This window comes from Rutilus rutilus (genome assembly GCF_951802725.1).
Source record: "Rutilus rutilus genome assembly, chromosome: 22".
In the NCBI taxonomy this organism is placed as follows: domain Eukaryota; kingdom Metazoa; phylum Chordata; class Actinopteri; order Cypriniformes; family Leuciscidae; genus Rutilus; species Rutilus rutilus.
In genome coordinates, this window is record NC_140227.1 from 24,432,353 (window position 1) to 24,453,552 (window position 21,200).

The window sequence follows — 21,200 nt, forward strand, 5'->3', positions numbered from 1 at the left end:
TTTTTAATGGCGTCAGAGCAAATATGTAAAAACTGAGGTGCATATTGAATGTTGTCAAAAGAAATAAAACACATTGGGGTTTATTTATTTTATATATTAATGTAGGCTATTGCCCAGCCCTTTGCAACTCAGTTTCACATTTGTGTTCCTAAGTTATTTTAGGATAGTTTGTACTTTTTGTGTTGAGGAAAACCTTTTACATTTCCTCTCTTCTGCAGTTTTAAAGTATTATTGTGGCCAGTGAATTGCAAAAAGTTTTATATTTAATCACAACCACTTTATTATTTAATAACAAACAAAAGTATTTATTTAGAAAATAAATGTATAATTCACATCACTGCATGGTTCAAGCATTAATTTAATTTGATCTTTTGTCTTTGCTTTACTTACATTACTATAGGTCTCTTGCCTCTAACCCATTTCTTACTCTTGAAAACACCCAATTAGCTTCCTTACTGTAAAATGCTACATAGGCGTTCAGTTCTCTAACAGTGACAGGAATTAATTGGAAGTGATTTTTAATGTGCTATAGCTGACAAAGCACATTGCCTTCTCATCTACTCAACTGACCCCCCTCCTCATTTTACTCGGGTGACTCTCTTTGCTCAAAACTTACAATTTCTCTTGGAACTGTGATTGTACGAGTCTGAGGCCATAGAAGTACTTTCCTTGGCTTTATGTAACTATATATTTTCTTTTTAACTTTTTTTTTTTTTTACCTCATTCTGTGTGTTGAGGGGTCATTTAATCTTTTCTGAAATATCCAGACCCAAAATTTTCCAGACCATCATCAGCTCCCTCTATGAATCCTAAACACTCTGAAACACACATTGTGTCAGATTGTCAGCTGCATAAGTTTTCTATTCACACATCTCTGTTAAGGTTTTTAGGCAAGTACTTTAATAGGATATCAAATGACGTTAAAGTCTTATGAAAAACAGCCATGTTTGGCTGCTTGTTCACACAAACAGCCTTTAATGCACACACACAATCTTATTACCATGCGACTGCCTCGTCATTGTAGACACAGCGCCATCCTCTCTTCTGGAGTAAATGTCAGTGGAGTCTTGGGTTCTTAAGCTGTGGTCACAGCAAGTGTTTTTCATTGCTGAGGCTAGAGAAATGAAAAGCTCAGCGGTTGCCAGATTGGCAAGCTTTATTAGTACAGTCTTGGGTCTTTTACTGTGGGATTGGTGGGGGAAGCAGTGTCATTCTATTCGCTTCTTAATTCTCTTGACCAGCGGGATGCAGAGAGGTCACTGCTGGACATAGGCAAGCAATCAAAACTGCATTTACTTGTCTAAACCCTGAAACACATCAACACCAGAGGGTGTCCTTAAAACCAATTTGCTTTGGGAGGCAAAGGGTAAGCTCAGGCGACTGGCAATGTGAAGTGACCAGTGAAGAACATTCTAGAGTTCAGCAGGGCTTTTCGGCTGTGTTATTGAGACTTTGTGAGCTGATCTGTCTCTCCTGCCTTGCCTGTAACTCAGTTCCTCAGTTGACTGCCTGCTGGATGTGGAAATTTGTGTCTTTCTATTTGCATCTTTACTTGCATGTGTTTTCTGGGTGTTAATTGTTGATTGATTATATTAATGGTCATATTTTCCAATTGCCACCCACCACGATTGAATAAGTTTGTAAATAAAATCAATAATCCTTCATATTTTATTGGTATTTGTTGATTTTGGATGTTTCATTGTGCATGCTCATTTTCTCTCTTTTTACATTTAGATATTCATCTCAAAATGTATATCCATTTATCATACTATAGTCAAGTCATTTATATAGCGCTTTTAACAATATCGATTGTTTCAAAGCAGCTTTACTGTGATAATAGGATTGTTAGGACCGTAAGCTCTAGGATAAAGTTATTGTCCAGCTAAAGTTAGTTTTGATTGATTGATTCACTTCCGTTGCAAAGATAATTAGTTATTAACTTAGGGGCCGCTAACACAACACCGTTCTAACAGGAAAACCCTTAACGCGCTCCGGCCGCCCATCCGCACAAAACAGTGCATGGTGTCTCGAGAACGCACTCCCTGAAATAGGTTCGAAGGTGCAAACGATTAAGTGTTATAGAAATTTAATATCAGCCATTTATCGGTTATTGACCACAAGATGAAAATCATTTTCTCTGTATCTTCTCTCAGGCTTCGAGAGCACCTTCTTCACCTTCTTGCGTCTTTCAAGAGTGTGTGTGTGTGTGCTGAAACATCTTTCATTGCCCTCAGGATAGTCCATTTTATAATGTCTTTATGCAGCTAATCATACGTTACAGCTAATTATCTCTTGCCATTGACCTGCCTTTGAAAGGGTTGCAAGCGGGACATTTTCAGCACTCATAGAAGCCCTAGGACAGGTTGAAGGGGAGCTATCCACTCCAAAATTCTTCTTACCTTAAGTTAATTCCTGTCCTTGACTGATCCTCACTTATGAACTTCTCATTTATCGTATTCGGGACAGCTTTCCTTTTGTGTTTCACAGAGAAATGGTCATTATTATCAGGGAGAGGCTGATGGTAAATGTCAGCCCTATTACAGATCCTCTGCCAATAACCCGCAAATTCCACTTCTCCATTTGTCGACGGATGACCCCAACGGATTCCAGACAGGAATTAGGCGCTATCTGCTGTGAGCCCGCCATAAAAGTGATGGTGAGATTTCGCTATAATCTCTTAATTCCTGCAGATAGACACATCTGTGCCACGGCTGTATTTGACACAAGATTCATATTCTTTATTTTATCTCTTTTATTTATGGCTGTATTAAAGCACTTGACATTTACACACCTTTTAAGTGTGGCTCACACCTTGCCTCTTAAATTATGGCTTAATCTAAATTTCTTGAAGTTCACAGATCTTGCACTGAGCTCTTAGGAAGGAGAGGAACCTGAGAGGGTGTGTTGAGTTAAACAGATATGATTCTATATTTTGGTTTAAATCTCAGGCATAAGAACATTTGTAAAAGAATCATGCCCTGTTAATTTCCCCCTTAGTGTTATAAAACGTACTTAGAGAGTCTCAATTACCCAACCTGAAACAGATAATGTGGATATTACTAATGGTAAAAGTTTAAGTTAAAAAGAATATCTAATGTTTTTACAGTTTTACACAATTACATTTAATACATTGATATTATACTTCCGATGGAAAACTTTGAAGGATTAGGTCTGAGGTTTAAAGGTTATGAAATATGTGTGAGCTCATTTTAGTCTAGCACTGATTGAAAGGCAGATTATGCAGAACGTTTCATTTGTTTTATAATGAATAAAAAAAAAAAGTACGAAGATGAGCATTTATTTTATTATTGATATTTTTATATAGTTTTTCTAAGCAGTTTTTAAAATAGCATAAACATTTGACTCATTAGGGAGTTTTTTTATTTAAGCACCTGTTTTAATGCTGCCATTAATGTGTTAATGAGAAGTCTGCATATTACAAACTCTTTTTTCCTTTTCCTTTTCCCCTATTCCCTCTTCAAGGTCTCTTCATAGTTATTTTAATACTTCAATAAGTACTGTTGAAACAAGATAAAGCGATACATGAATATTTATGTCTCTCTAGTTTTTAGTCTTGAAAGGCTGCACCTGATTGATTAAAAAATGAGTGTTTTTCAGTTTCTTTAGTAAATAATGCAAGCCCTTAAACCAAGTCAATTCTTTTCAGTGGTTAAGCTGCTGCAAAAGGTGCCGACTTCACCTTTGAACACTTCCAGCTATTTTGGTTCTGAAAGACGTCTACAACAGTTTTTAGTTGTGCACCTGTTTACCGCATCACGCTGCTGAAAAATAATTTCTGTTCTGACTAATTGCGCATCTTGTGGTTGTCTGCCTTTTCAAGGAACAATTTCTAAAGAAAGGTATTATAATAGCTCAATTTTTACTGTAATGTACCCCCTGTGGCGTTCAGGAGATAATTGCAGAATAAACGTGAATTCTATTGACGACAAAAGCTTTTTTGAAAATTGCAGGTGCACAATGAAATAAGACAGGCATGATATTAAACCAGATCAGACCCTTTTCTCCCTCGTCTTCACCATAACTCTTCCTAACTCTGTAGTGTGTTGCTCTTCATCTCTGACCAAAGAGAGACAAAGGATGCCAGTTATTTTTTTTTCACTTGTTCAATATACAGCCGTATCTTTTGTCTGTTTTCTTCCTCTTCGTCCCCTGATGCTTTAATTCCCATAAGCACAGTCCTGTAATTCCCTCCAAGGTTTAACAAGGCCAGGATAGCCTTTCCACAATCTACTCTCAATTGAGTTTTTGCCATTGCTGAAAGGCTATGTTTGCAAACCAATTACTTTAATGGAGAGAGAAAGAACACCTTTTTGATTTGCATTTCGGTGCATGTGATAAATTCTTTATCTAATAATTACACTGTAGGTTTGGTAATGGAGTGCATTTTAATGAATCAGGCTTTTGCATGACAATGAGCTGTGATGGTGACAATGGAGGTATAGCAGTCAAATGGAGAGAGAGAGAGAGAGAAAGGGCACAAGCAATTAAAGACACAATCGTGAGGCCCATTTTAACTGACCACACATTTCTTTAGAATAAGGGTGTGTAGCTCTGTGACCTGATCCTTTTTTTTATTAATTATTTCTAATTTGTTCTACAGGCAGTGAGAATACTCTCTTGGTATACCATCACCTCTTTCAATTTTGATTGTAGTTATTGTTTTCCTGCATTCATTATAAGAATGTAATAGCATCAGCCACAATGATAATCAGATATCACCACCATAAGGAACATTATATTTAAAGGGGACATAATCGTTATAATCGGGTCCCCTGTCCATCTACCAACACAGAAAATGTGAAAAGTGACAACCCAGTAACTGTTTTGGTAAGCCTTTCTCTGCAAGCATGTAAAAAAATAACATGTAACTACGTTTACATGCAACCAAATAAACCGTTAGTTATCGGATTGACAGCTCAATTGGACTGAAAAGCCTTCATGTAAACACCTTAATCGATCCGACTGAGCTTCATCCAAATTAAATTTCGATCCGATTGAAAGGGAAGGGGTGGTTTATTCCTTTTGTGATCCGATTGAGAGAACATGTAAACACTTGATCGGATTGAAAACCGAAACTGAAAGGACTGTGCATGTGCAATGACGTGGAAATAGCGTAATGGCGTATGACGTGCGGAACAAGCTTTTCTTCATGTTGAATAAAGTGTCATATAAATGAGTGTCCCATCATTCTAAAATTCTCCTTTCACTCAGCGTCTGTGAAGTGGAGCAGGGCGACGTCCCACCAGTCCTCGTTTCGGATTCTCATCCACAGACGACTGGTTTTGGGTAATTTTTACTGCGTGATAGATACAAGCAGCACGGCACAACGGTTCATATGCTCATTGTCTCCAAATTCTGACAATGAGCATATGAAATTATAAAAAAAAAATTATATAGCTACAATTCCTACAAAAATTGTTTTCTCTAACCTGCAGATGGATTCTGGATTCAGGATTCTGTCTCTAACACCTAGATCAATATTCAGAAACAACTTCTATTTAGTTTATATCATCATTGAAGTATTTATTTCAGAAAAAATGTAGTATTTCAAATGCAAGGTAGTGGTGTGGAGTAACTGTGGTAAATAAGAAAAAAAAAAGTACCACACATCCCCAAAACACAGCATACACGTATAGTTGAGAAGTAAACAAAAAAGATATATCATTTATTTGTTTAAAAATTTATATATATATTTTATAGATATTTAATATGACGGTTAACTGAACTTAGGATTGGTGATGGTGCTTAAGAATATTGTTGTTCATTCAGAGTTTCTGTAAAAAAAAAAAGAAGATATTAATAGATAATGGTAATGATTATTAAAAGATACTACTACTACTACTACTACTAACAATATACAAGGTAGTAAGGATTGATGAGCTGCTGGGCTCATGAATATTAATCACGTTGTAAGCGTTCGCTCTAACTATTTTGCTGAAATCAAAACCGGGACGATAATAGGTAAGCGCTAGCCAATGAGATTGCCGTTTGCACATTAGTTCCTGCCACTACCGGAGAATGCAGTCTTCTGCTTGTTCTTAAAAGCTGAATAATTCCAAATGAACGCTGTTATTTTGACAGGAAAATACAACAAAGAATATCGTTTACATGTAGCGCGTTGATTTTGCATGGTATGTAAGACTCACACTCTCTGCATGTGTGCGAGAAACACACTGCTCAGCAAAGCGACGGCACTTTAGAGTTCATGGTACAGTACGTCAAATACAGGTGCACTGCGCATCCATTGAGCTGAATTGAAATAGTACAGATCGATTGTTGGAGAGCCAGAATTGTTAAATTCAGTTTTTTTCAGACGTAGTTATGCTACGTGATTTGAAGTCTACAGGTTCTACAGCATGTCTCTACCTCACACCTCAAAACCAGCAGAGGTCTCTCACAAACTACAAAGAGGATCAGGTTTGCTTGACATGGACGTCACATTCTCGTTTCGCTGTTTCTTCTTTGTGCTTCTTACTAGAGTGAGCATAAAGAGAAGCCGAATTATCTCTGTGTGTTTCAGAGATGCTCCCCACTCCCGCTTGGGCGCTATAATGAGAGGTAATAGGTTGAAAAATGCCACGCTGTAGGGTCTTGTGTGATGAAAGGTACATGCAGTTCTGGTGCTGGGGCGCGATACAATGCCCACACTTTTCCTCTCTCGATCCCGGTGAGGTGGCCCACAGATTTACTGAGGCAGAGGGCTCTTGTCAGCACAGTGGTGGAAGATGAGCAAGGGCTTTCCGTATATATGTCTGAGAAGATCTCAGCCTGTCAGGCTTTTTAGAAGCGTACATCTGTGTATGCACTGGGAAACTGTCAGGCTTTTTTGAGGGGTAGGGGAGTGTTTTTTGTTTGTCAGTTTTGATGCCCCTGTATAGATGTACTGCGGACTCTGAGAAACATCAAGCCTGACTTTCCTACACTCACTTTATAAATTGGATTTTGACGGATGTAGGCGTAGATTGGAAAGTGGTTCCTTCGTCTGGTGTGCGTGTTTGAATATGTACAGCATTCTTGAGAGCTGTGTAATTATCAGCATCTGGATAAGACAAAATTCACATTCATTTTAGTAACATGCATTAAAACAGGAGTATTTCCATAAAGATGGGTGCTTGCTATATTTTGCCCTCACTTTCAGGTCATCAGTTTGGTGGTGGGGTGGAGTGCCATGCCTGCAACCCTCCATCGATCAAACCTTTTTTCTAATGGCACCTCAGTTTCCAGGTTTCAGGCGCTGCTGAAACCACAATTAAAATGATTGATTGATTGTTAAACAGATCGATTATTAGCAGAGTAAAACAAATGCCTGCCCGTCAACGATTGTACACAGCAAACAAAGAATGCTAAACGCCTCCTAATTGCTCTCAACTGTAACTGTTTACAATAAAGGCTATAAAACATCACGCTGGTCTCAGCATCACATCGGTAAATAGATGGAGTGAAACGGTTACTTTTATTAAAAGAATAGTGCACCCTAAAATAAAAATTGCTATTGTTTTTTTTTTTTCACACTCATGTCATTCCATATTTGCTTGACTTAATTTTTTCTGTGAAAGACAAAAAGAGATATTTAGAAAATGTGTACTTGTCACTCTTTTTCATGGAATTGCAATAAATGTGAACTGAGGCAATATATTTGAAAAGGGCACAGATGCATTATAAAAGTAGTAACTTTCTTAAAGTCTAAAAATGCTAACAGTTAAAGAAAAGCTTACCGTGGTCCTAAAAGTGAATGCGTCGAAGAAATCGACAGGCAAGTACGCCAGCACGCACCCAAAACCCCCCCAGGTGCTGCCTATAACCAGAGCCATCATCCATCTAAAGGCACTGGATATCCCCAAAGAGCTGAACATATCCACCAGCGAGGCCCCTCATTTCTTACCCATGGCCACGCACCGAGACACCCGCACGCCAACCTCCCCGGAGTGGAACAATTCTTATATTCGGAACAATACTGTATTTGTTTAGGTTCGGTTCTTGTGATATTGCTTGTAGTTCATTGTATTTTGATTGATTGATTGGCTGATTGCTTGATCTGGCTTATTCGATGACCACTGAGGGGCAGTATAGCTTATCATTTATTTGCAAAACCTCTGTATGGAAACAGTTTATTATTGTTGTCTGAAAATGTTTCTGGATTCAGTGAGAGTGGATACTTGTGAAAAGTTTTCTTTGAATACTAGTCAGGCTTAATGGACATTTGGAGAAAGATCAGTTTAAACTTTGTGCAATAGACTCCTGTGACTGTGATTAGACCATTTTAGCAACCTGTTGTTGCATCAGCCAAATAACTATCTCTTATCACTTGCTATACATCCATTAAACCCATGAAAGCTAAAGATGAAAATACTTATATTTCAACATGCTTGTTTCTAAATTCCATAATTTTTTGATTTAGTAAAGTACTCCCAAAACCGCTTAAGTCAGTCTGTGGTATGTGAATGCTAGTCTGATGTAGTTAACTTTTTGCTAAAATCTGCTAACCATCTCCTTTTAGTTTTAATATCCTACCCATCAGCAGTATTTCCCTCTTACATTTTTTGTAACCCCTAGATGGCACTGGAGAGCTGCACAACAAGCCCAGCCGGAGTGTGTGTATGTTTGCAGTTCCTTCAGTCAGAAAACGGATGCACAGTCTCCACCTTGCACGTTATAGGCTTTCTGCTGCTGTCACTTTGTTTAACTCTGTTTTATCAACTTTGGATAGAGGCAAGCTTCTCTCCCGTAGTGTGCTTTGAGTCAGGGCTGATACGAGACCCACCAACAGACCCCAGGCCATGTCATGCTTCTCCATGCATCTCTCCTCTCACATTCTGCATGCTGTGTCAGCTGTCTGTGAGCTGCAGAAACTCATGTTGTGGATCAGAATCTGGTAGATGACCAGAGTTCTGGTCTTATGTGTTTTTTCCTTTTTTTTGAATCTGTAGACTCGTTTTCAACACTGATTTAAGGAGGAAAAGGATGTTTGTATTTAATTTATTTGTTGAATTGATTATTTTATTTTTCATGGTAACTGACAGCATGATTAAACTAACCAAGCTATTTGCTAAATAAACAAGTGGCAGTGAACGAATGAAAAAATTGACAACATGAATGAAAGGCACTGAAATTAGTGCGAATTCTGTGTGCGTGAACTGTCACATGAGGCCATTTGTGTGGCCTGGACCCTTGATATATTGCTAGGCAAGTGAAGTACACTACTGTAGTCTTTGTGTTGTGAAAAATGGTCTTTTGATAGAGTTGCTTGAGGACATGATGGGAGACGAGCTTTATGGGCTGTATCTTGTCAAAACGTCTCTGTTTTTGGCACCATACAATTGCAGACTTTGACTGAAGTCTCCACTGGGCTCAGACTCTTTCACATAATAAAACATGTTCCCTCTGGTCCATCACCTCAGCTGGATGACAGCACCGTATTGTTTTTAAGTCAAAGGAGCTGAATCACAATTATATTTAATGTTCTTTTTGAAACTTGAAAAGTTGAAGTTTAAAGTGATTTTTATTTTATTTATTTAATATAATTTCATGTTGTGTATTTTGTTTTTGTTTGTTTGTCATTGCCTTGATCTGTTTTTTTGTTTGTTTTTTTGTGCCATGCCATTAGATATGCCATCAGTTTATCTTATGAAAAGCAAATGACTCTCGAGTGTTGTTACAGATACTCATCTGTGTTCTTGTTTTGTGTCTCTTTTCTTTCTTCTGCCCGTACAAGTGAAGGTCAGCAGTGTCTGATTCTATTTTGGAAATGGAAATTTGGAGACTAATGGGACTGTTGTTCCGTTCACAAAGAGTCAGCGCGTCTAATTAAATATAGATCACAGAATAATTCTCCGATTTGATATGATAAAAGCTACTCTAACTCTGTTGGGGCAACCATAAGTACCTCTACAAGATGGTGATTTAATACACACGTTCAGGATGTAAGAAAGTGGGATGAAGAGAGAGAAGGAAAAAGAACAAGAAGTGAGGAAAAAAGTCCTCTCTCGGGCCCAAATAGTCAGGCCCCAGAGCTCTTAATTATATCAGAGCGCTGAAAGGAGAGCCAAGCCTTTGCTGCCGTGCTCATTTGCATTATGCATTAAGGTTAGCCTTTGTGTTGATGAAGAGGGCTGTATCGGCGCTCCTCTCTTTCCGCTCTTTGCTTAATGCCATCTCTAAAGGCACTAAATGGAGAAGTTCCTGCGTGGTTTGTATCTCAATAATGTAAGATACTGTTTAGACAGTGCAGACCTCCCACTCACACCAGAAAATATGATGAATCATTAGGACTGAGGGAAGGAGAGAGTATGAATGGAAACGGGGAATGGACAATGGGGCTCGAGTACATTGTGTCTCGGTACAACACCACCCTGAAATCCTTAGTCATTAAAGGCCCTATGCGCACATTCTCTTCCGAGCTCTTAGATCTTGTTTTCTCTCCAACCAAAGTGGCCCTCTGCTTTGATATCAGGATGTGGACATTCATTCCCAGTCTGTAATTGGGAGTCAGTGTTGAAGTGCTCCCCGGTGGCTTGTCCACTAGCAGGCCATCTGATGCTCAGGGCAAACATATTCCTTAGCAATTCATCTGGGAGACTAATACCGTGCAGAATAACCCAAGGAAGTTGGAAGTTTATTTTGAAAGAGACACATATTAAACTTCACAGATGAAAGGGTTGGATATATATTTTTCTGAGTTTGTGCTGAGGTGCGGTTTAAAGAGAGAAAACCACATTATATGCTAGTACCTTCTAGAAAAGCCTGGGGCTAAGCACTTTATTTTAAAATCATAGAAACTTGTGTACTGCCAGAGACAGGGGCTTCACAACCAGTTTGTTCAAAGTGGAATCGTGATGTCAATTTGAAATTAGTCCAAAATAAATGTCATCAAAATCCAGATTGCAGCTTTAAAACCCTTAAAGGTCTCAAAGATGTGCAATCTCATCGAGTCAGTAAACTACTTTGACATTTTTCATTGTAATGATTTGTATAATCGCATGGCAGTAGAAGGAAATACGGCATCTACACCTTTAGCTAAAATGTGGCCTAGACTTCTTCCCTAAAGGATAGTTACCTACGAATGAAAATTCTGTCATCATTTACTCAACCATATGTTGTAATTCTTTCTTCTGTTGAACACAAGAAAAAGAAGTTTTACTTTTTGTGTTTTGTCCATACAAAGAAATTTAGTGAGGTCCAGTATTGCTTTGGACACTATGTGCAGACAATTCTTCACAATATTTTTTGGTTATTATAGAGAAAAGTTGTGAATGACGCTTCCAGAGTTAAACTGTGAAGAGGCCAAAGTCTGCGCTCCTCTGACTGGTGTAAGATTAGTGCAATCATTAAAGGGTTTTGCTGGGCCGCTTTCAGTGTGTGTGCGTGTGTGATTTATGCATCTCAGGGTTCGATGGGTAATGATGATTTGGCTCATTATGAATCATAACGTGAACCAGGGGAAAAACTTGCCCAGAAACGACATGCAGGAGAAGACCTGGGCAGACGGCCATGTTTCCCGGGGACTGACCGCCTTGGCGCGTGCCTGCCACACGCACACTCTAGATTTCGTTTTATTTTCTGCTCTTAGGGATAGAGAGAGATACTGAGCTATTTAATTTTTGTTATTAATTGGCAATCTTGACACTTCCAGAGATACAGTTTATCTTATTTTTTTTTTTTAGGACAGTTTAGGATGTTTTTTTTTTTTCAGTTAAAGAATATGGCAGTAAGGAAGGTGGGGGCATGTCCCAGATATTTGCTCCACAAAAAGCTCAACACCTGATACATTAAATGAGCTCCCATAGGACTCGAGAAGTGAAATCAAATGTGCAGCACACAGCAAGAACTCATGCACACACTGACATCCTTGAGGACTGGCCCTTTTCACCACATTCTGGGGAACTGTGCATTCCCTTGTTGTGGAAAAACTCACAGTTCTCACATGTTGAGATTGCTATTAGACACAGGGCTCAGTGATGTGATTCTTGGTCAAAGATGAAAACAAAAGCTTTTAGAATCTTTAGTGATAACTGCATTTTCCCCAAGAATAAATAATAAAAAGAAAAGTTAAGCAGTTTTGTTTTAAAATATTATTATTAATATTTATTATTTTTAAGTGCTTTTAATTTTTTTTTGTTGCCATAACAAATATATTAACTGTGCATGGGTGTACAAAATATTTTTGAAAACTTGTTTGCAAGTAATGATTAGGATATGTACACTCAAGTGTATTCAAAATATATGCAAAATTTATTTGTAATCATTTTAATTTGTATAGTATTATTTAATTTATTTTTGAATGTATGAAATCGACATGACACCAACAATTACATTTCTTAGAAATTGGCACTTGAGTGTAGAACTGTTTTTTTTATTTTTTTATTTTTATATCCAAATATCCTTCATCATCATCATCATCATCATCATCTGTGGATCAGTGGCAGATAAGGCATCGTCAATTCCGAGACTTTTTTTTGTTGCTCAAACTCCGTGTTGTGACATTTGACCATAACACACCTTATCACAACCACAGGAAGTTGAACAGGTTGATGGGACATTTTGATGATGCTTTTTGCTTTCTGATGTCCTCAGATGCTCTCCACCCTGATTGGATGGGAGAGGCTCTGGCATTTTAGAGGCATTTGTGACCTGTCCTTTAAATGGATGATCAATTCCCTAAGCATGTCTGACATTTGCTTATGCGCTGCTTTTTTCCGCTTGCATGTAATTATAGACAATATTGCAGAGGACAGAGCAGACAGGAAAAGCAGGGCATGGCTTGAGCTTGCCAAAATCATTTTATTAGAACAAACAAATCATCTAACAAAGTTTTCAAGTTCAGTCTATTCATGCTCAAATGGCAGAACATTAATATCTTCTATTTAACTGTTCAGAATATATAAGGATATCTCATGCAAGCCAAGCCAATGCATACCAGAACAGACTAGACACATTTCTTTCTTTCTTTCTTTCTTTCTTTCTTTCTTTCTTTCTTTCTTTCTTTCTTTCTTTCTTTCTTTCTTTCTTTCTTTCTTTCTTTCTTTCTTTCTTTCTTTCTTTCTTTCTTTCTTTCTTTCTTTCTTTCTTTCTTTCTTTCTTTCTTTCTTTCTTTCTTTCTTTCTTTCTTTCTTTCTTTCTTTCTTTCTTTCTGATAATGTTATCTCTAAAACTATGAATTTTCTAAGACCTTATCATGGCTGTTTTTATAAAAGGCAGCTGCCTTGCAGTTTATATCTGGTGTGGCGAACTGCTCCATTTATGTGTTTGATTGTTCAACAATCCTTTCACACCGAATGAGACCTAATCTTCATTACTCTTTTATTTTATCATCGAGCACCGATGGTGTTGCTCCATTTATTAATCTTTTTTTTTTTTTTTTGCTATTAGCCTTTATTTTGGCATTGTGGCTTTCCCATCCACATCGCTTTGATCCCAATAATAATTTATCCACCTATTATAAATAGTCTTTCTAGAAAACAAAACTTTTCTTATGAACTTAAGTGAAATTCTTTTGACAAAATACATTGTGAAATATAACTGCACCTGAGCCACAACTATCATCTCCACATCAGACAATTTATACGATTTAATCCTTTGCTTTTACTTAACTCACTTTAAACCACCAACGAGTATTTGCAATAACTTTTGTTGAAATGTTATTTATAGCCTTTTATAAGAATCGCTGCACCTGCTTAGAATTTCTCATGTAAACCTGTTATAAAAAAAACAAAAAAAACATTAAACCACGTACAATCATTTACTATCTTAATCATGTATTTATAGCTTCATGTTTTACTTGTAGAAACATTTCTTTGGGTTTTTTATGTACCAAACAGAATTCACTGAATGTGAATGCGTGTTATTCTATTAAAAATATCAAGAATTACAGGTTGATTATTTTGCACTCCTGACATAAATTAAGAAATTGTCACTGCAACCAAGTTTTATCATAACCAGTGGTCAAATATTGAAGCTGGAGTCTTACATCTTTCTAATGATACTAAGTTTGTCCAGATACATTTTTTTTTTTTTTAAAAGTGTTTTATTTTATTTTAAACTTGCTGTGAATGTTGAACAACAATAATCTAGGGCCGCTGGTGATGTTTGGGTTTAAAGGGGTTAAAACTATATTACGTGGCACAATAGCAGTAGTATTTATATAGAAGTTAGAAATGCTTGGTGTGTCCCAGCCTTAAAGATTGAAAATCCCTGGTCTAGACGACTATGAAATGTGATTGAGAGTAGGAAAGCGCAAGCTTAATACTTTCAGATCTGAGCTTGTTAGCACACAGGATGCTGGTTTGCTGCCCCACTAGGGACCTAGGAATTGTTGATGTTACGTCGATCACTATTTTGCCCTTGAGCATGACACTTAACCCTGGTTGCTTCACTGGGACTATCTCCTCAATTAGTCTACTGTAAGTCACTTTGTATGAAACTGTATGCTAAATGACACCACTAACTAATGAGAATCAGGTTCGCAGTACCTTAAGGGGAGTGATAGCTACAATTACCTAAGGAAACTTGGCTTCATGGTTTATTAATGTCATAACCTGTGCAGAGTTGATCTAATTGGCCTGTTGTCAGGCTCGGAGGGTTCAGCACTAAGCAGACAGGTCGATCCGTGACCCAGGGCATGCTCTAGGATGTTTACCTTCGCTCCTGTGATTCCTGACAGAAGACGCCACCAGGTGATTGGAGCTTCTGCTGTGAGATCATGACTTGGCTGCTTAATGTGAAACTTTCTTTGTTTGATGTTGTTGCTGCGAGCCATATTCATGTGTAAAGATTTGTTTGGATAATGCAGGTTTCAAAGAGCAGGCTTGATCCTGAATGAGCATCGCCCTTATCCGACACTTCTATCTTTTGTTGTCTATGAGATTTTTAGTGTTATTTATTTTTTATTATCGGGACGGGAGTAACGGGATAAACTATGCAGAACACATTTAAAATCCAGGTTTTCAAGGAAACTCTCATTATGTGAAGTAGCCCAGACAAGATGGTTCTGTAGAGATAAACAAAACGATTTTCCTTTGTCTCTCTTTTTTTTCTTCTAAACACAAACAGCCAGAATCTCTTGTAAAATCCCAAATATGTTGTGTGGGGTTGATATTTTGCCTGGGATTTGCTGAAGACAATGTATGCTTTCCTCAAGTTACAAAAAGCAGTCACCAGGATGATAAAGAGAGAACTATAAAGGAAGGACAGGACAGTAAAGAAAGAGAACAAGGGATGGGCGGAGAGTCTTTCACTGGAAGCAGCTGTATCTCTTTTATGTGATGATAAAGACCTCCGTCTCCTGCGGAGGGGACAGTCAGGGCAGCAGCCCACAGGCCCAATGCATCATGGGTAGGGTAAGGAGGGCTGATCCTGTGGTGTAATGACCTGCTGCTGCTGACCGTGTCTGTCTCCCACTGACAATGTTTGTGTCCTGGCTACAAGAATCATCAATTCCTGGTTAGAAAATGAGAGGGAGACAGAGGGAGACAGAGGGAGACAGAGGGAGACAGAGGGAGACAGAGGGAGACAGAGGGAGACAGAGGGAGACAGAGGGAGACAGAGGGAGAGACCGAGGGAGAGACCGAGGGAGACACCGAGGGAGACACCGAGGGAGAGACCGAGGGAGAGACCGAGGGAGAGACCGAGGGAGTACATAATGGTAGCTGAACACAAACCCCACCGCCCAACATACACTAGAGGTGAAACGTCTCCTGTAAATAACCAGACTCTGCTGGTCATTTCTAACAACACATTTGAAATGTAAGTATTAAATCCAATTGAATTGTGAGTAGTATGAATGTATAGGTAATTACGGTAATTATCTTGAATGGCTAAATGGCAGCCCAGAAGAGTTCATTGACTAAGGGTGCTTTCACACTAGCACTTTTGGTGCGCACCTGGGTTTGATTGACGTTTGAGTTTGGTTTGTTTGGGTTATGTGAACGCTGTCGAATGCAATTGAACTCTGGTTCATACCACATAATCAAACCAAGTCTGAAAGCACACTAAAAGAAAGATGGAAATTTAACTCTTGATTGTACTTGAAAATGAGTGACAGTTTATCCTGCTGTTGCAGTGTTGAGCGTCCCCTCCCCCTAAACTACTTCATTCTTAGTGATTTGCTTTACTAACCTAAACAAACCCTCAAGAGCAATCATAGACAATAATGATCTATTTTGAAGCTAGTATTTGCATTTCTCTTGTTTTTTTAATGCATTTGTGACGTGTGTGATGCTGCATGGTTTTTACTAGTTTGACTTCTATAGTGTTCCTATAAGCCTTAATGCATGTAAAATATCCTAAAGTGCTGCTTTGTGATTGACCTTGAGTTTGAAATATCAGTATCGTTTTGGCCTTAAATGAATCTAACCGTGCACCACTACTGGTGACATATGAACCGAAACTGTGACTTTGCAAATGAGTATTCAATACCAGTCTGTGTCACCCACCCATTGTGTGCAAGATTACTTGAAAAATGTCTAAATATGTGGAAGCAAGCAAAGGCATGCATGTTCAGAGAAAAACAAATCTTAAAGATAAATCACACATAATTATTTTCCTCATTCCTACATGCAGTGTCTTCAAGAACCACAAACAATGACAAAAATAGACGAAAAAAATATTGTCTCTGTTAGATCTATGTCACAGGATTTATGACATTGGGAGGTGTGGAGGTTTACTAATAGTTGTTCTTGTTTTTCTTCCTGTTGTTTGTTGTCCTTTTCCTCTTTATCTTTCTTATTCTCCTTCTCCTTTTCCTTTCTTTTCCTTCTCCTTTTCCTCATCCTTTTTCTCCCTTTCCTCCTCCTTTTCCTCCATTTTCTCCTTCTCCTTTTCCTTTTTCTCCTTCTACTCATTATCCTTCTCCTCGTTTTCCTTTTTTCCACATTGTTTAATACACAAATAAAACGTTAGAATAAGAATGTTCACTAATGTTCATTTTGCAATGTGCAATATTTGTGTTAGTACAAGTTTTGCCAACTAATTCTTGTAATTGCAGTTTTGTTAAGTCAGTAATTGAATAGGCAGAAATCTTTGTGCATTTTTGTTTGTCAATTCTAGGAGCTCTTAATCTCAAATTTGGCAAGCGACAGCCACACTTTTTGGCATGTTTATTTGCTGGCTTCTCCAAAAAATAAAAGCCTTTCAAACTAATAAAAGAAGATTATCAATATTCAATAGCCTACAAATGATAGTAAATCTAATTTTCAGACTAAGACGGAAAAATCTTTTCTTTTCAGAGCATTCGATTTAAGGAATTTGTTGTTCATTCATTGTGAATTTTTTTTTTTTTTTAAACCACACGTTGAGCCTTTAAATTTGTACAAAACATAATGTAATCTCATTTTAAGGCAAGTCCACTCAGGTACAGCCCTCTAGGTACTGCCCCGGGCAGCAATTTCCAATCATGCAAGTAGAGATCCAGTCTACTTGAATAGGGAAAAACTGAAAGCTACTAAACAGTGTTTCAATGTTTGTGACCATCTAATAGTATTTTCTCTCCATTGTTCTCTGACAGGGTAGTTTGAGGAGCAGCAGTCAAATCTCTCCTCAGGAGTTTCTGATTGAGCTGAAAGGTGGCGCCACCGATGAGAGACTGTTTGCCTGTCTGGACTCCCTCAGAGTATCACTCACCAGCAACCCAGTCAGGTACTCACGTAAAGGAGTTTTGTAGCATTTATTTTAATATATAATGTTAGTCAAGTTTTCTTGTATCAAAGTTTTCCTCTTTCTCTCTGACATGTAATTTAGCAGGATATTTTTGCTGCTGTGTCTTTTGTAGAAACCTGCTCAGGTTGCACAAACACTTTTCCACTGGAAGGCATTCGTAAAAGCTTTCTTACATCTCAAACTTGACAAGCCAGCTTGATATTGCAGCCTGCTGAATACTCAAACACACACATTGAACTATTCAGCCTGGCCACCTACCACATCTGACCTCTGACATTTGCCCGACGGTGTGTAACTCAGCGGAGTGCTGTGATTTCATATTTATTAATATGTATTACTATTACCGATTGCCACGTCGCCCCAGGTTTTCCCTCCTACTACTTAATTGTTTGATGCCTTTTGCGACGAGCTCTCCTGCTGTTTGCCTGCATTTGTACTGCAAACATGACAGAGAGGCCTCTCCAGGAGGGTGAAGATGATAAACAATTTGTGAATAGTTTTTTGAATACGCTTTCCCTTTTTTCTTTTTTTTGGTGACCATTAAAACTACTCTATTTTTACCGCATAGTTTTAAATGCAGTTTACAAAGAGAGACGCAATGCTGCAGGCGATGGTTGGAAGTGTAGAGGAGAATACGGTAGATAGGAGAGGAAATGCATATTTTATTCTCATGGTGTTGTTACTGTTGATGTCATTCGGTTGTCCTTGGAGATATATATATATATATATATATATATATATATATATATATATATTTATTAGGGGTGTAACGGTTCACAAAATTCACGGTTCGGTTCGATACGATACACTGGTGTCACGGTTCAGTGCGTTTTCGATACAGCAAAAAGAAAGAAATGCCAGAGAAATTTCCTTGATTAAATTTTTATTTTATTATTAAAACTAACATCATAAAGTATGATCATTTTTTACTTTGAGCAATGATGGAGCTATACTTGACTCTTGAAAACAAAAACAGCTCTTTGCTCCTTGAGAATGTAATATTGAATGTAATAATATGTGAGAATGAAAAATGAAATGTAATTGTAGTATAAACAAAGGTTTATTTTATTTCAGATTTACATTTGAGGGCAGCAATTGTATTAATGTCGAAAATAAAACCGACGTAACGTTACTTGAAAGCATTGTAGCCTACTATTCCTGCCAAACTTCCATGGTTACAGTTAGTGTTACTACAGTAAATCCATGGTGAATGTTGCTGATCTGTGGATAGTTCATTCATGGCACAATGTTTCTCCTGGTTTCCACGTCAGCGCTGTTTGATCCGTTAATAACGGAGAATGTGAATGCTTCTCACTAGATCTTGCAGCGATGTTATTACTTCAGTGGCGAATTCAAATGCTTTCTTTACTGGATCTCTTAGTGCTGTGTAGTAACAGTGTTGCTTGATCAAGATCGGCTCGTGCTGCATTGGTCCAAACTGATAAACGGTCTGTGAAGCACAAAATAACGAGTAGCGCAGTTTCGTTCCGCTTTCATTACGTTATTTGATGTTAGGCAATATTGTGGTCGCGCCAGCATCTCTTACATTATGAGCGCGCTTGCACGTGCCTACATTTGAAAGAGAGAAATTTTGGTCGGCAGGAAAAATGGTCCAACAAAATGGTTCAATACGTGTATCGTTACACCCCTTATATATATATATTTATTTTTATATATATTTATATATATGACTGAGCTTTTTATTGATCTTTCAAAAAAAAAGAATATATTAAAGCCTACACATTTCAAATAGGCCTAAGTGACTAGGCAAAATTTTTTTTTTTTTTTTTTTTTTAGCTATGGAATGCTTGGGGGACCAGAATCACTTGCTTTCTATTCTGAGCACAGACTCATAACAAGACATGGTCTAATTAATCTGAGAACGTGACCCTAGAAGCACCATGAGTGCGTTGCTTTAGGACACTCATTTTTGTTCAGTGTCCTTTTCATCTGAAACATTTTCCTAATTCCGATAACAAAAAAAATCCAATAGATAAGTGGGATAGAGACCCCAGTGTGTGCGTGCAGATAAAGTTATTACAGGCAGTTAAAGTTAAATTGACAGACTGCACTAAGCAGTGTGTCCAATTTCAAAGACTATGGATGGAAAAATAAACCTCATCTGTGATGATGGAGAAGAGAGAGAAAGACGAGAGCATGTTCGAGCAGGAGAGTCGGTGTTAAACTGTTTTCATCAGTGCTGCATTCTTTATTGGCATAATTCATGAAATGTCATGATTTCTATTAGCACCCTGAACGTCGTTCTGGCACATGCAGCTGTTTGTTATGGCCGTGAACGTCGCTGGTGGAATGATCCACAATCGGAGAGCAATGTCCGACCTTGCTTGAGGAGTCTAGCCTTAACATTACTCACACCTGGCACCTTTTCATTTGTTCTCTGCAAGGTTAAAACTTCTCCAAACAATTCAATCTTTTTTTAATTTGTATTTTTGCCATTGTCTGACTAGAGTATGACACAAAGCTGTTTTATTCAGCTATGCTGATAAAAGCCTGCAGTGTTTTGTTATTATAGGTCACTGTTGTGGGATGAAGCAAAGACTATAGTAAATGTTGATTTATTGCTAAAAAGCAAATTTGCAAATGCTCAACAGTGTGGAAATGCACAACATTTTGACATGGTTTAAAAAAATAATAATTTTCATTAAGATTTAGGTTGGGAGGACCATGAGTATTTCACATTAGGGAGGGAAGAGTAATTATTTTAACATGACTGATCCATGTAGACTCATTACTGTGATCTTCTATCTTCCCTGCTTTTCAATAAGAAGCAAGAGAGAGAAGGCCATGACAATTCCCTAATAAAAACGGACATATCGTATTTTATTATAACTAGGATTCCCACAGGTCCCTCTCTGCAATTCCCTGTTGGAACGTCTGGATGTTGATATTCACATGCAGTCAAGGCTGATATTGGGCCAGATTGGAAGTTATGTCACCACCTTCTTTTATTCTTTTCCTTAGAGGCTGAGAAAACTACTCCATTCTAAGATGCATTGATGCTTCTTATTGTTAATTTTGGGCAAGGTATGCACTAGGGATGCAACAATACAGTTAGCCCACGGTTCAATACACACCTCGGTTTTTTAACCACGGTTTTCGGTTCGGTTCGGTTCTGATGGCTTGACACATAAGAGTGTTTTTTTGTTATTCTGTGCTTAGGCAATAAGAACAGTAAGAGGTTAAGGAGAAAAAAATAAAAACGATTTATTGCAATACTCCTTTATTTTACTTAAAAGCTAAGCAAAGTCCACTAGTTCCTATAGTGTATTGTATAATATACAATTAACACTGACATCTCACAGCTGCTGGTAGCCCATTTTGAAAATAAACATAGGCCTAGCCTACATGTTAGTAAACATAAAGGGGGTCAGTCTAGGACAACTCGAGGTATCACACCGGACGCGCACTTTCTCAGTTTATGGCCAGCAATATTATGTTTAAGGACATTATGAAATTAAGATAATGCCTGTACTATGTTATGATTGTACTGTACAATTTAAATACAATCG

The 21,200-nt window shown here is 37.9% G+C and overlaps 1 protein-coding gene across 6 annotated transcripts in view; it reads left to right on the forward strand.

Annotated features, from left to right (window-relative positions):
* Positions 1-21,200, forward strand: part of diaph3 (diaphanous-related formin 3) — a 320,772-nt gene that overhangs the window by 65,043 nt on the left and 234,529 nt on the right. For all 6 annotated transcript variants that reach the window (XM_084394616.1, XM_084394618.1, XM_084394615.1 and 3 more), the window contains one exon: positions 17,519-17,649. In XM_084394616.1, coding sequence (XP_084250742.1) covers positions 17,519-17,649 — 131 coding nt within the window. The remainder of the gene's footprint in view (positions 1-17,518; positions 17,650-21,200) is intronic.